This window comes from Notolepis coatsorum (assembly GCF_963971535.1).
Source record: "Notolepis coatsorum genome assembly, chromosome: 13".
In the NCBI taxonomy this organism is placed as follows: domain Eukaryota; kingdom Metazoa; phylum Chordata; class Actinopteri; order Aulopiformes; family Paralepididae; genus Notolepis; species Notolepis coatsorum.
Window position 1 is genome coordinate 52,552,004 of NC_140177.1, and position 12,411 is coordinate 52,564,414.

The 12,411-nt window shown below is 45.1% G+C and overlaps 1 protein-coding gene across 2 annotated transcripts in view; it reads right to left on the minus strand.

Moving 5' to 3' along the window:
* mapre2 (microtubule-associated protein, RP/EB family, member 2) overlaps positions 1-12,411 on the minus strand; it is a 37,249-nt gene that overhangs the window by 4,154 nt on the left and 20,684 nt on the right. For both annotated transcript variants that reach the window (XM_084326898.1, XM_084326897.1), the window contains one exon: positions 2,973-3,131. In XM_084326898.1, coding sequence (XP_084183024.1) covers positions 2,973-3,131 — 159 coding nt within the window. The remainder of the gene's footprint in view (positions 1-2,972; positions 3,132-12,411) is intronic.

Genomic DNA, 12,411 nt, shown 5'->3' on the forward strand with positions numbered 1-12,411 from the left:
TAGGCTATAGTTAATGTTTTATTTTTTACAGTTTTTGTATTTTTCTGACATGGTAAATGGCTGCTTTTTTATATAGCGCTTTTATCCAAAGCGCTTTACAATTTGTTCCTTACATTTTACCCAATCACTCACACATTCACACAACGACGGCAACCATGCAAGGTGCCAACCTGCTCATCGGGAGCAGTTAGGGGTTAAGTGTCTTGCTCAAGGACACATCGACACGCTGCCCGGGAGGAGCGGGAATCGAACCGGGAACCTCCGGATTGCCAGACGACTGCTCTACCTCCCGAGCCACTGTCGCCCCTGACATGGGGGCTCAACAATAAATGACAATCAGAAATGTCAAGTTGCATGTTGTTATTCTAACCAGCTTAGTTCTGTTGCATTTCCAATTTATTTATTTAAATTATAAATTGATCAGGTATCGATAAGAGAATCGATAAAGAATCGAATCGATAAGCAGAATCGATAATGGAATCGTATCGATAAAATCCTATCAATTCCCATCCCTAGTGGTGGCCATATTCAAACTATTTTACTCCCAATAACTGTCAAACTAAATTAATGTGAGCAAAACTGTTAACACTGTTTGGATATGTGTAAGATTATGTGCAAAATAAATCAGTGTTCCAATGTCCAAAGATGAGGTGGTGTTTAAATCAAAATCACCCAACAACTTCACGTGTCCCTGGCAGCCCAATCGAATCCCAACATTGGCCTTGAGGGATTTCCAGGGGGGTTCAATCTCACCATTATTTAATTAATTAAAAGTTAGCCTGATGAGGATCTCAAGATGCTCTGCTCTTTACTGTTCCACATGTTTGCACCAAGTTGGGGGAAAAAAGAGCTTTTAAAGTCTTTATTATTGATTATCTTATTTTTTTTAGTCTTTTGCTTGGAACACCCCCAGAAACATTTTGAAGGGCCCGATCTCATTTCTTATGATGACTTCGGTTTTGTATCTAGAATGTGAAACCATTGGACAGTGTGTCTATGTATTTGATTTGTTGTCTGTGTTATCCCAAACATCTGCACTTTATATGATGTGATATTATCATGTGTACTTGTTATTGCTGCTTTGTTCTTTTACATATTGTTTTGGATACTGTTTTTGAATCTTGTGATTTATATCGTGTGCTTGGCCAGGTCACCCTTGTGAAAGGGATACTTGATCTCATCTCCTCATCTACAGTTTTGCAAGTCTGTACTAAATCATATCTAACAAGTCAAATAAAGATCTTCTCAGATGGAGCTCCCTGGGCAACACGGAAAACATAAATAAAGCACTAATCGACCACTGGAAAAAAGTATATAATGTATACTTTTAGCCATAAGCCAATAGCCATAAGTAATATATTCACGTATTGTACCGGCAAATGTCCAAAACAAATGCCGCAACCAGGAGTTGAACCAACAATCATTACAGTCGCAGCGCAGGTGAGTGCTCTCACCACTATCCAACTATGATTATAGTTAGAGTCAGGGTTAGTTTTAACATTCGCTTAATGGTACTGTAAGGTACTTAAGACACCGGACCTGGGGCGACAGGGCCTTTGCTGCTGCTGCCCCCTCCCTCTGGAATGCCCTCCCCAGCCATATCCGTGATGCAAACACCCTGACATCTTTTAAATCAGCCCTCAAAACTCACCTTTTCAAACTTGCTTTTGACCTCTAATTCTGTCGGTGTTATTTTATTTTGTCATGTATTATTTTTGTTCTGTTTTGTTCTGTTTTTTGTTTTGCCATAGTTTGTCTCTCCTGCCCATGTAAAGCGTCTTTGAGCACCTGGAAAAGCGCTATATAAAATAGATGTATTATTATTATTATTATTATTATTATTATTATTATTATTATTATTATTATCAAGTTGGGGTTAAAGGGGAACTCCAACATTTTGGGAAATTAGCTTATTTAACATCTTCCCTGGAGTTAGACAAGAAGATACATACCTTTTTTGTCTCTGTGCGTGCATTTTAGCTTTGGGAATAGACGCTCCGTTAGCATAGCTTAGCTTCATCACTGGAAGTGAGTAGGGGCCGGAGCCTTACAGTGCCTTACAGTGTATTGCAAGGTCTGACATTGACCAAACTTGATATGCATGACCTTGGTGGGCTCTAGGTCAACTCCTGAAAAGGGGGTCAATGTCAGACCTTGCAATCAAAAGTTAGGGGGCACACTGAAATTATGGCAAGGGTTATTAGCCCCCTAACTTTTGATTGCAAAGTCTGACATTGACCCCCTTTTCAGGAGTTGACCTAGAGCCCACCAAGGTCATGCATATCAAGTTTGGTCAATGTCAGACCTTGCAATACACTGTAAGGCACTGTAAGGCTCCGGCCCCTACTCACTTCCAGTGATGAAGCTAAGCTATGCTAACGGAGCGTCTATTCCCAAAGCTAAAATGCACGCACAGAGACAAAAAAGGTATGTATCTTCTTGTCTAACTCCAGGGAAGATGTTAAATAAGCTAATTTCCCAAAATGTTGGAGTTTTCCTTTAAGGTTAGGGAAATATTTTCTGAAAACGTAAACAGTTAAACATTTTCAATATGCAATACATGTACTTATTTGTAATACGTACACGGTACATTTAATACAATACGTAAATATATTACTTATGGCTATAAAATAATGTACATTATATACCTTTTTTCCTGTGGTTGATTAGTATTTAATTTACATATTTTAAGCGAGATTGGGCCACAAAATTTATTTTGGGGCGTTTCTTTGACATGAAAATGTTTGGGAACAGATGTTCTTGAGATGAAAATGTTTAGGAACAGATGTTCTTGACATGAAAATGTTTGGGAACAGATGTTCTTGCAAACGGCTCTCCTTTATTTACCCAAACCCAGACACTCGACACTTCGCTCTTGCACCACCTTATCTGGCTAACGTGGAACAGAAACCGACCCCAACTGCCCTGAGGCAGGTTCAGATCAATCGAGGATCAATCAGCAGTGGACTGACCTGTTGGTCCGCAGAGTAGAGGACCTCCATCAGCCGGTCCACAAACAGGGCGTTCTCTTCCCCCTGCTCCTGGCAGAGCACCTCCACCTCTCGCAGTTTGCTGAAATAAAAGTCCCTCTCCTTCTCCACTCCCTCCAATGCCAGCTTTAATGTGTTTACCTGCAAAAAAACACCAAGAATGTTTTGAAGCATTGCATTAGCATAGCATTGAAGTATCAATATTTGCATTTGTTTTGCTTGACAATCCCATTTTGCTGCAATAAAAATTATTGGAGTAAGGTAAACGGACTGAAAACGTTATCTTATTAAATAGAAAATATTTTTTTAATTGCAGATGTTGACTGTTTTCTGTTGGGGACATAATTTGCGGTTGAAAAAAGGTAATAAATCATAATATATTGCAATATCGTGATAATACAGTATTGTGACTCCAGTACTGTGATAATATCGTATCGTGGGGCCTGTGGTGCTTCACACCCATAGTATAAGTAGTGGTCCTGGAGCTCAATGGGTAGAGCATGACACCAACACTGTCCAGGTTAGGGACTCCCACTGGGGCCCAACCATGCTAACAAGGTATGCACTCACGGTGCCGTGTATATACGTTATACAATGACATGGAACTTGGTTTCATGCGTTTCACGGCTCCAAATGCAATTGGAAAATGAACAGAGAAAGATGAGTGGTATGTATGATGTCACAATGAAAGTAAACACTGATCTTTTAACACATTGTGCGCCAAAAACGTGATAACTCGTTATTGCCCGCTATGCGTTGTGCGCCAACAACGAATAAACTCGTTTTTTGGGATCAATATTTCATTTTTTCGCCATGGCATTCATAATTCATCCAGCCTCCCTCCGGGACGCGTCTATGCTTTTACCAACCGGTTCGTGTTTCCGGGTTCCCGTTTGGCGCTCTGATTGGCCACTGACCTACGCTAGTACGCCCCCCTCGCTATGAGCGTAGAGAGAGAAATAATGCGTGGACACTTTGAAATGGGTACGCCCTACTGCCTCCAGGAACAGCTGTTTCCGCGTGACTTTATGTGCGCTAAAGTTCAAGTTTAAAGTGCTTAGAAATGCCGGTTCATTCATGCTTTGAGGCACGCTTCCTGACAGGATTTTATAATATTGTATTTTATAATATTGTAGCTTGACAATTTTAAGAAACTACGCTCTCAGCTGAGTCAAGAAACAACGCTCTCAGCAGTCACTACGCTCTCAGCTGAGAGTCAAGAAACGACGCTCTCAGCAGTCATCTTATGCAGCATCACTTTTCACATCAAAACAAAAGTAGAACTGTAATGTGGAGTGGACTTAAACATATTTACAAGCGTGTGTCCTTCCTTGAAACGAAGGAAGGATTCAAGGATGAGTCATGTTGGCGTGTCATGTTGAGGACCAACACAGGATGATTCAAATGAATTCATTAAATGTGCTGCCCATGAAATTGGCATTCATAGTCCCATGAATACAGAGGTGCTTCGCACTACTGACCGACGCAGCTGAGCTGAGAGTGTCGTTTCTTAAAATTGTATATTATAAAATCCTGTCAATACAATATTATAAAATCCTGTCAGGAAGCGTGCCTCAAAGCATGAATGAACCGGCATTTATAAGCACTTTAAAGGGGAGATGAAGCATAGCGATAAACACATAGTCATAGCATCATAGCATCAAATTAGTATTTAGATAAACCACAGAAAACAAAATCATGTTATCAGCTGAAGCCTGATGCGGTTCCCTCGGTCTTCGACAGACAGACCGGCGTCAGCTCCCGGGAGCGATGGCTAGCTAGTTAGCACCAGCGTTAGCTCCCGGGAGCGATGGCTAGCTAGTTAGCACCAGCTGGGGACCGGCATCAGCTCCCGGGAGTGATGGCTAGCTAGTTAGCACCAGCCGGGGACCGGCGTTAGCTGCCGGGAGTGATGGCTAGCTAGTTAGCACCAGCCGGGGACCGGCGTCAGCTCCCGGGAGCGATGGCTAGCTAGTTAGCACCAGCCGGGGACCGGCGTTAGCTGCCGGGAGCGATGGCTAGCTAGTTAGCACCAGCCGGGGACCGGCGTTAGCTGCCGGGAGCGATGGCTAGCTAGTTAGCACCAGCTGGGGACCGGCGTTAGCTCCCGGGAGCGATGGCTAGCTAGTTAGCACCTAGCCATCGCTCCCGGGAGCTAACGCCGGTCCCCGGCTGGTGCTAACTAGCTAGCCATCGCTCCCGGCAGCTAACGCCGGTCCCCGGCTGGTGCTAACTAGCTAGCCATCGCTCCCGGGAGCTGACGCCGGTCCCCGGCTGGTGCTAACTAGCTAGCCTTCGCTCCCGGCAGCTAACGCCGGTCCCCGGCTGGTGCTAACTAACTAGCCATCGCTCCCGGCAGCTAACGCAGGTCCCCGGCTGGTGCTAACTAGCTAGCCATCGCTCCCGGCAGCTAACGCCGGTCCCCGGCTGGTGCTAACTAGCTAGCCATCGCTCCCGGGAGCTGACGCCGGTCCCCGGCTGGTGCTAACTAGCTAGCCATCGCTCCCGGCAGCTAACGCCGGTCCCCGGCTGGTGCTAACTAGCTAGCCATCGCTCCCGGGAGCTGACGCCGGTCCCCGGCTGGTGCTAACTAGCTAGCCATCGCTCCCGGCAGCTAACGCCGGTCCCCGGCTGGTGCTAACTAGCTAGCCATCGCTCCCGGCAGCTAACGCCGGTCCCCGGCTGGTGCTAACTAGCTAGCCATCACTCCCGGGAGCTAACGCCGGTCCCCGGCTGGTGCTAACTAGCTAGCCATCGCTCCCGGGAGCCTGCGCCGGTCTGTCTGTCGAAGACCGAGGGAACCGCATCAGGCTTCAGCTGATTAGTGGTCTTCTGGACAAACCTTCCACCCCCAACAACATAATCCGAAGCAATGAAGTGTTCGCTGGAGATCTTCATTCCCTGTCCAACAGGCTGATCGCGCCGCCTGAGTGCAGCCAGCCTGAGCCAACGTGCCAACAACACTGTTTTTTTCACTGGTAGTTTGTGGAAATTAACCAACTTTCCTCTCTCTTTCACACGGTAAAATTTGTTTGAACAGCCAGGAGCAATACAAAAAGAACCACAGCGGTCCCGTTGTTTGGTAGGCAACATTTGACTGACCCGACAGTCCATGTTTACTATGCAGCTAACCCACAGTGTATACACCAAACCAACACCGTGACGTCAACAACAAAATGGCGCCGCCCATGTCGAAAACAGGGAAATTATATTTGATTTTTCAGACAAATAAGCAGGATTTCACATTTTATTATAGGACCCCGTCTTACACAAGGTACACAACAAACAAACTAGGATCACATTGTTCACTGCTTCATCTCCACTTTAAACTTACCAGAACTTTAGCGCACATAAAGTCACGCGGAAACAGCTGTTCCTGGAGGCAGTACTGTGATACGCATTTCAGTGTCCTGCTACGCTCATAGCGAGGGGGCGTACTAGCGTAGGTCAGTGGCCAATCAGAGCGCAAAACGGGAACCCGGAAACACAAACCGGTTGGTAAAAGCATAGACGGCTCCGGGACTGCAGCTGGACCCTGTCTGATATTGCAACGCCTCAATACCGCCACCTGGTGGATGTCGGGCGAGTTACACTCCAAGCCAAACTGGAAGTGGCGCTTGGTGCATCGAGGAAATTCCTCCGGCAGTAATATCTTGTAGCGTGGATCTAGATACACAGTCGAGTGCATGGGATCGCTTTCTAAACGCAATAATCAATATGATTTCGGCGTTTATTGAGTCATACAAATGGGAAATGGATCTAGCAGATCGACGTCAAATAATTGGAATATTTTTCCTCCAGTCTCATCGGCGAAAGGTAAGAGGAATATAACGTTATTTTCAGCCCGATTGTTTATTCATTTCAGGGCAATCCATCTGATCAACGTATCAACCCATAGTAAGAAAAGACGCTACCGACGATCAAGGAATTATAAACGACCCCCCCCCTTTCCTTCACGCATGATGAAGCATAATGTATGACTGTGATTGATTGATTGATTGATTGATTGAAAACTTTATTAACAGATTGCAGAATGGGTACAATACAGTACAGCTCAATACACACAATTGTTAAGGGGATGCAGACCAGAGAAAGACTTTCGTCTTGTTTACATCAGGGTCCCCCATTTTCAATTCATCAGGACATATATGACATACATGACATACAGATAGTCAGTACTGCTACATCTATACATTTATGACATACCAGATTTGCAAATACAGTAGTTTGTGATACAGAAGGAGTCAGGAAAAGGGAGTATATACATTTGACGTAGAAACTGTACATTGGAGGAGGTTGGGTGGGGGGGGGTTGGGTACACTGGGATATTGACAACCATACTGGGTAATCTACATTGGAGGTGGTTGGGGGGGGGGGGGGGGGGGCACACTGTATATACAAGCAAAACTGTACATTGAGGGGGGGGGGGGGGGGAGACACTGTACAAACAAACAAAATTGTACATTGGACTATTGACAAAACCATACTAGGTAAATGACTGTACATTGGAGGGGGTTGGGTTAGGATATTTACAGGGGCCAGTGTTGAATTGCAGTCTCCCGTAGGTGTCCCTTGAGAGGTTTTGAAAGTGGGTAGTGATCCACATTCCTTTACAGCTTTGGGTAGGGCGTTCCACATTGATGTGGCATAATTGCGAAACGTGTTTAGTCCCTTATTTGAGCCGAATCTGGGTTTAACATGATTTGTGGAGCTCCCTCTGGTGTTGTGATCGTGGTATTCACTGACCTTTGGGAAGTATTTTGACATGTACATGGGTACCTTGGTCGTGTAGTGTATCTTGTAGACCAGGCCCATTGCAAGTTGCTGTACTCTGTCGTCTACTCTAAGCCATCCTAGGTTGTCGAAGTGGGCAGGGGTGAGGTGGGTTCTAGGAGTAAGGTCAAGCAGTAGTCTGACCAGTTTGTTTTGAGATGTTTGTAATTTTGTTTTTAGCGCCTTTGAGGTGCTTTGGTACCATGAGGTGCAAGCATAGTCGTAGTACCCCTGAATGAGTGCTCCTGCCAGAGTCTTCAGGGTATTCTTGTTTACCAGAGAGGAGATCCGGTACAAGAATAGAGTTCGTTGGTTGACTTTTTTTATTACATTGGATGCCATTTTGTCACAGGAGAGATTAGCCTCTAGGATGGAACCCAGGTAGGTAATTTCATCTTTCCTTGTGACAATATTGTCACCCACTGTAACTGAGAAGCCGTCGGTCTTGCTGAGTTTGTTATTTGAACCGAAGAGAATGGACTCTGTTTTGCCCATGTGTAATGATAGTTTGTTATCAGCGAGCCATATGCAGATTCTGCCTAGTTCCGAGCTGAGGGTTTTTTCAACCTGTAACTTGTTCTTGTCAGAGACCAGCAGGGCTGAGTCGTCCGCAAACAGGAACAAGTTGCAGTCACAAGCTGACGACATGTCATTTGCATAAATTAGGAACAGTAGCGGTCCTAGTATGCTTCCTTGTGGAACACCACAGCTCACTGTGAGGGGGGGGGATAGGGTACCGTTTACCTCCACCATCTGTTCCCTCCCCTCAAAGTAGGATTGCATCCAGCTCACTGATAGACTATCAAAACCAATTGCTTTTAGCTTGTCAATCAGAATGGAGTGATTGACCGTGTCAAAGGCCTTTTGTAGGTCCAGCATGACCATGCCGCAGTATTTGCCTGCGTCCACCTCTTGTTTGATGTGGTCATTCAAATAGAGAAGGCATGTGTCAGTGGAGTGGGATGTTCTGAAGCCATCAAATTCAAATGATGATATACATTTGAATTTTTTAATATAGCGTGTATAGGAAAGAAACGCCAATCGATAATCTATCATATCCGTCAGGGCCTATAACTCGCGTTTTAGGAATTACTGCAGAAAACCTTAAAAACATACTTATGGGGGCGGTTAGGTGGCCGAGCGGAGATTGCGTTCGTCACCAACCCCGGAGCTGTGTGAGCTGGATTCGCCTGTTCGAATCCAGCTCACAGCTCCGGGGTTGTCACCAGCTTGGCTGGCCGTCTGCACTAATACAATTGGCTGTATTAGAGGGTGGGAGAAGCTGGCGGGGTGGGTCCGGGTCGTTGTAAACAGCGACTCCTACAGTTCGGTCGGGGCGCCTGCTAAGCGCGGATAGGACTTGAGGGGGATAGTGTGGTCCTCCCACACGCTACGCCCTCTCGATGAGAATCCGCGCTGCCAGGTGAAAAGAAGCGGTGATTGGCTGGACGTGTCGGAGGAAGCACGTGGTAGCCTCCACTCTCCCAGATGATCTGACTGTGGGGGGTAAGTGCGCAGCGACCAGGAAGGGACTGGGAATTGGCATACGACTAACATTGCGATGGGAGAAAATCGGAGGAAAATGGAGGGGGAAAAATATAAAAAAAAAAAAAAAAAAAACATACTTATATTCTCGACGGTACTAACACGACAATGTAGGGCTGGGCGATAAAACGATAACGATAACTATCGCGATAAATTATTTCCTCGAAATAAACATGAAACGTGGTCGCAAAGTTTCGATATATCGATTTTCCAAGCTTGGATATGAGCACACGCACTAACAACCAATCAGTGAAGGAGATGGCCGAGAGCGAAGGAGACCCGCGGTGCACCTCTGGGTAGAGAGGTAGGACTCTAGTAGTAAACAAGGCTGGCTAGGATAACTAGCTTGCACGGCGCTGTTTTATATATTTACGTGCCGAGTATGTGTGTGGCGTGAATTCTGAGGCCACGTTTATAGTAGTGTGGGGTATACAGTGGATGTCGTTTCAATATATTGTGGCGGAAGAGAGTATTTTAGTGTCATATTTATTACATTGTCATGAGATACTCCGCTTGTCGGCTAACTGCTAACGTGCGCGGACTGATGACGACATCAACTCGACTCGAGACATTCGCAGCAGCATAAGAAGTTAATTAAACTTGACAGACATTATATCGACGATAATTATCGATATCGAATTATATGAAAATAATTTTATAATTTTATCGCGATAACGTTTTTGGTCATATCGCCCAGCCCTACGACAATGTATGAATGAAAAAATATAACGTTCCCACATCCGGAACGATAGATACCCGATGTTGAATGGGCCATAATAATGTCGATATAGCTATAACATTTAAAAAGTTATAGCCCTGCAAAGAAGGTAAACATCTCCATAGGGTTATTACAGCACTGGCAGACTGGGCATAAGGATGGGTACAATGTAGGGCTGGGCGATATGGCCTAAATATGATATCACGATATTTTCTGACCTTTCGGCGATACACGATACGCATCACGATGTTTTTATTTTTTCCCCCAAACAATTCATTATGAGGCTTACCCAGACAGTATTTGAGTTTGCAAGCTAACATTAAAGACAAAATTAAATACCCATGCATTTAGCATTTTTATATTATATATTAGATTTAGATTATTGGATTATTAGATTATATATTGCATATATTTAGCAATGAGATATTATATGATTTAGATATGAAATATGATGAATTGAAAATGGGGGACCCTGATGTAAACAAGACGAAAGTCTTTCTCTGGTCTGCATCCTCCAGTCCACTGTTGATTGTTGTTGTATTGAGCTGTACTGTATTGTACCTATGCTGCAATCTGTTAATAACGTTTATATTCATTCAGTCGGCAAACAGAATCATTTTGATTGACAGTCGCGTCTGCCAATTACGTCACATCGCTTGCACCCGCCCTGCTGTTCTTAGCACCAATCGGCAAGCGCGTATTAATTTTTTACTTCCGCTATTGGAGAGCTCAATGAAAACAACAATGGCAGCGGTAGCTCGCCGCGGCCGAAGTTTAGCTTTTAGCTCTGCAGAATGACTAAACGACTGGAGGCATAATGATTTTACTGCAACGGATGTTATAATAAAAGCCTTTCCATACATCTGTCTGATTGAAAACGTTATTAACAGACCGCAGAATGGGCACAACGGAGTCAGCACGGGCTGAGATATGAACGGCTAATGCTTGCTATATCTAGGTCGACCTCGGTCGTTGCTATGTAAATACGCTGATGTTATTGAAAGTGTAACTATATAACGTCAATGCCACAAAACGAATGCCTTTGTTATCATAAGTAGTAACTTTTGATGCAGTAGTGTGTGTGTGGGGCGGCGGCGGCGCTGTTCAAAAGTTTCAACGGGTGGACCAGATTGACGCGACACAAGCCTCTTGGGCAAAACATCACGATATCCACGATACGTTTAAAAAGTGTATCGTTAATGAACTGTACCCGATATTTATATAATATCGTCATATCGCCCAGCCCTAGTACAATGCATGGCGGACAATGTGTTCAACGACCTTGAATCATGTTTATGTTAGTTAGATAGATGTTCTTTATTGTCCACGAGGGACATTTATTTTGTTAGTTGTTGTTGAATAGGTTTAAAGCCCAACCTCCAGGTTAAACCCTACTGATCAATTATGGGTAGTTTACATCATTGGTATATAATTTCATTATTTATTTTTTTCCATTTGACACCGGAAATGCCACTCTGAAAGAGTTAAAAAGGTCCACGCACGAATAACATGCACGCGCGAATCAAAAAAGCTTATCAAACGCCGACGTCACTACAGGTGCATATTAATGAGCCGAATCTAAAAGCTAGCACGGCCGTGACGTCACTTCAGGAAATGCCTTGCCCGTCCGGGTCATAGTACTAGTTCAATGGTGGCCCACTCGGTGCATCACAGTTAGCCTATATAGCTCCGCCGTCCCTGCCTATGGTCCCTGCTGCCTACAGTCGGGACCACTACACGGACGTTAGCCTATGGTTCTCTCCTCTTTGTGTGCCCCCATCCTCGCGGGTGTCCTGTGGAGGAGCTTGTGGACGCGACAACAGCGGTGGCCGTTGTTAGCTCATAGCTATCGTGTACCACTAGCCTTTACGGGCTCGAACACCCTACAGGCTGGCACCATTGTCGCCGTTGTCGCGTCCATGGGCCCCCCGGCAGGGTACCCGTGGGGACGGGGTGTACAGAGAGGAGAGAACCATTTTGGGTCGGCCGTTCATGCCGACCAGCGAGCCGGATGTCGGGATATTTTGTTAGCACAATAGCTACCAAGCTAAGCTATGTTAGCTACTAACGTTATAAACACAATATGTGTACAACGACACAATGATTTACATTATTACAAATATGGTAACGTGGTTGTGGCTTTAGAGATGGGTGGCTATAATCACGGAGCAATAGTGTTACAGTAGGTGAAACAGATACATTTTCATTCGGCTAGTAGTAGCAAGCATAATCAGTGCCTGCCACTAGCTGTGTGTGACTCTCAGCGCCCCCTGGTGAGCCCCCTGGTGCCCTGCACCTGTTGTGACGATCATTTCGATTACACACGCACGTTATGAACCATTGATTAAAAAATGCACGTGCGTGGTGATTGTGTTGGGCAGACAA